General features: G+C 38.0%; 1 protein-coding gene across 1 annotated transcript; it reads left to right on the top strand.

Annotated features, from left to right (window-relative positions):
• Window positions 1-763: 763 nt before the first annotated feature.
• LOC145001481 (putative acetyltransferase At3g50280) lies at window positions 764-2,344 on the top strand. Its single transcript, XM_078960854.1, has one exon. It carries the CDS (start codon window positions 826-828, stop codon window positions 2,182-2,184), a length of 1,359 nt encoding a protein of 452 aa, XP_078816980.1. The 5' UTR covers window positions 764-825; the 3' UTR covers window positions 2,185-2,344.
• The last annotated feature ends 1,375 nt before the right edge of the window (window positions 2,345-3,719 follow it).

Raw genomic sequence — 3,719 nt, 5'->3', positions numbered from 1 at the left:
TATCATATTTGCCCAGCTTAATTTCTTAATATCATATTTACCCTTCATAAACATTCAAAATATCATATTTGCCCAAATCCTTTTTTATAATGTTTTTAATATTTTATAATCATTTTTTATAACTTAAAATTACTATAATAATTAAAAAATTTAACGATATTATCCTTACGTCTATGATAATGGAACGTGAACTTCTAAATTGTTGGAATGTCGTCCTCTTGACAAACAAAAATATTCATTTTCAACCCTCTCTATGGAATGTATATTTTGATTGTTTAGTTTTTTTTGTTGATTATGTTGTAGATGAAGAATATTTTAGATATTACCATTGATATTTTGATGTTTAAAAAGTACATATACGATATTTTGATATTTAAGAAGGGTATATATGATATTATGATGTTTAAAAAGGACATATATGATATTTTGAAATTTTATGAATGGTAAATATGATATTTAGAAATTTTATGAAGGGTAAATATGATATTTAGAAATTAAGTTGGGTAAATATGATATTTTGATGTTTAAGAAGGGCATATATGAAATTCTCCCGAGTTTATATTATATTTAACAAGAATTAATTTCCATGTCATATATCTATAATTTCAACAAATCACTAGGCTTAAATACAACTTATTAGTTACAACTAATAATAGAAAATACCAAAATATAAAATATATCAATAAATATGGTTATAAAATGATAACCATATTTGAAATGTGCGTTCAATAATCCACAGTATGTCGATGCTCTTATAAGTACAACGAGTGTCTGCATTGTTCATTTAAACGAAGAGAACAATTGGTGATTGTTGCTTTGCTATCAATGAGTTATACATCTGTAAAACGTGTATCAGAGTGCTTAATAAAGCCATTGCAGGACCTCTCACCGGAGGCAAAGCAGCCTTTGCACCTCACACCCCTCGAGCTGTTCGCCCTCAACGTCAACTACAGCCAAAAAGGTCTCCTCTTTCCAAAGCCACCACCATCGGAAAATCAAGATTTCTCCATAACCGCATACCTTGATGACCTCCGATACTCCCTCTCAGCCACCCTCGACCATTTCTACCTGCTCGCCGGCCGTTTGGCCACTAAAATAGAAGAAAACCCACCTTCATATGTCATCTACTTAGACTGTGAAAACAGCCCTGGCGTCAAGTTCATCTACGCAACGGTTGACGCTACCATATCAGACATCCTTCAGCCTGGCGACGTACCCGTGGTTGTTCGTTCGTTTTTTGATCTTAATAACGCCATTAGCTACGATGGCCACACGCTGCCATTGTTATCCATTCAAGTTACAGAGCTTGTCGATGGAATCTTTATCGGTGGATCCATCAACCATGTACTCGCGGATGCAGCCTCTTTCTGGCATTTCATGGGTGCTTGGAGTGAAATATTCAAATCCAAAGAAAAATCTTTTGTCTCAATCTCTCGACCTCCGGTATTAAAACGATGGGTCCTGCCTGGGTATGATCCTATTATCAGTCTCCCGTATACACACCACGATCAATTTATAGAAAGACTCGAAGCTCCACCACTTGTGGAAAGATTCTTCCACTTCTCCTCAGCCTCGGTCTCTAAACTCAAAGCAAAAGCAAACTCCGAATGCAATACTGATAAACTCTCAAGTTTACAAGCAGTGATCGCGCTTTTGTGGAGGTGCATTACCCGTGCCCGACGCCTATCAGACGACGATGAAACCAGCTCAAACTTGATGGTAGGTAACCGGCGGCGGATGGCCCCACCTTTGTCTAATGATTATTTTGGTAACCCAGTTGGTATGGTGAAGGGAACTGCAACAGTCAGGGAATTGATGACGAATGGGCTTGGTTGGGCGGCTTTCCGGTTACATGAAGCGGTGATGAATTACACTGATACAACAGTTAAGGAAAACATTGAGTCATGGATTAAAAACCCGTTCATATTTAAACGAAGTAAGATGAACGCTAAAAACCACATTATCGTTTTGAGCTCACCGAGGCTTGACATGTATGGGTGTGAATTCGGGCTGGGGAAAGCGTTGGCGGTTAGAAGCGGATGGATGAACAAGGACGACGGGACAATTACGATGTATCCCGGACGGGAGGGTGGTGGGAGCATGGATGTGGAAGTTTGTTTTGCTTCATCACAAACTATGATGGATCTTAATTCCGATGAGGAATTCATGGATGCTCTAATATAATAAGCAATAATGTCAAATATTCACGAATAAAAGTTCCATGTCTGCTGTGGACTGTGGGATCTTTGAAGCTTTTCCCTTTTGGAATCACTGACCGACGGTTTACGGCTTATGGTGTTGTCGTTTTGGTTTAATAATTTAATCTATTGAAGTTATAAGTTAATCAAGAGTGAATTATGCGGATGGTTTTTATGGTTTCGGTTAATTTGTGTATGTGGTCAATAACGTTTAACTCGGTCCTAAGGCTACAAGCCTACAATGAGTTATTCATGGGCATTGGCATGCCTTACGTGGCCTCTACAAGGTGAACTCGGCCTGTCTACGGAGTTCAAATCTCATTCATTTCCTCTAACTACCAATCAAAGGCTAACATGAAAACTTAAAATTTTCAAAAGAATTTTTCCTTTTTCAACAATATAAAATTCGTTCAACATTTTCAAATCTCATGTTCAACAATTGACATCAAACAAAACATATTCCAAGATCACAAATAAAATCCTATGACTGTGTGTACGATCATACCGGTGCCTTCCCACGATCGTCACTAGTACCTGAAACACATAACACTGTAAGCATAAATGTTTAGTGAGTTTCCCCGAAATACCACATGCAACACATATTAATCACTCGAGACTATAATTCAGTATGACCCTTTGGTCAATGTGTATCAGTGGGACCCTCCAGTCTCATAACTTTGTGGACCCTTTGGTCCAAACTTTGTGGATCTTCCAGCCCTAACTCTGTAAACTCTGAATCATACATAGCACAAATCACATAGAAATCATATCATACATAAGCATACAAGATACTCTGTCACATAACTCTAATTACCACTCTAGGTAAAGTATAGTGAGAAGACTTACCTCAGGTAACTCAGTAAATCTCGAATTCGGCAATACTGGTCTAGCCTCCGCCTAATCACATGGAATAATTACTCTAATCAATACAACTCTCAAAGGCTAGACTAATCCCTCTCTATGTTCTCTCAGAAGGGTAAAATACCATTTTACCCCTCTTATGGCTCAAAGATCCAATCATTGACTAAACCCTAAAAGTCAACAAAAGTCAACCCTCTGGGTTACGCTGCGTGTACCAAATCTGTACGCTGGGCGTACCCGGCGACTTCACAGAAACGGGGAACGAGACCCCCTACACTGCGCGTACTGGGATTACGCCCTGCGTAAATCCTAGTTTCATACTCCTTTTGATTTTGGGTCTTAAATGGTTAAGATATATACTCATACTTCAAATCTGACTTCTCTAAGGTCATTTAATCCATAAAGTCGAAACCTTTAAGCCTTTGCATGGTTGTAAAGGTCACTAATCACTCTAACACCTTTCTTCTTTCCCCATAAAGCCTAGATCTCATGCATGGCTTAATATTCACGTCTAAGATTGGATTTTTATGAACCCACAACTCATAATACTTTAAAATATAGTAGATCTAAGCTTATAGAGACCTTTTGCTCATAAAGTCTCCACCTTAGGACCAAAAACCCTAAAAATTGGTCCATGAAGCACAAATCAGCATTAACAAG

This window comes from Lactuca saligna, chromosome 6 (genome assembly GCF_052625555.1).
Source record: "Lactuca saligna cultivar CGN05327 chromosome 6, ASM5262555v1, whole genome shotgun sequence".
Lineage (NCBI taxonomy): Eukaryota > Viridiplantae > Streptophyta > Magnoliopsida > Asterales > Asteraceae > Lactuca > Lactuca saligna.
This window is presented reverse-complemented; position numbering and strand designations above follow the sequence as displayed.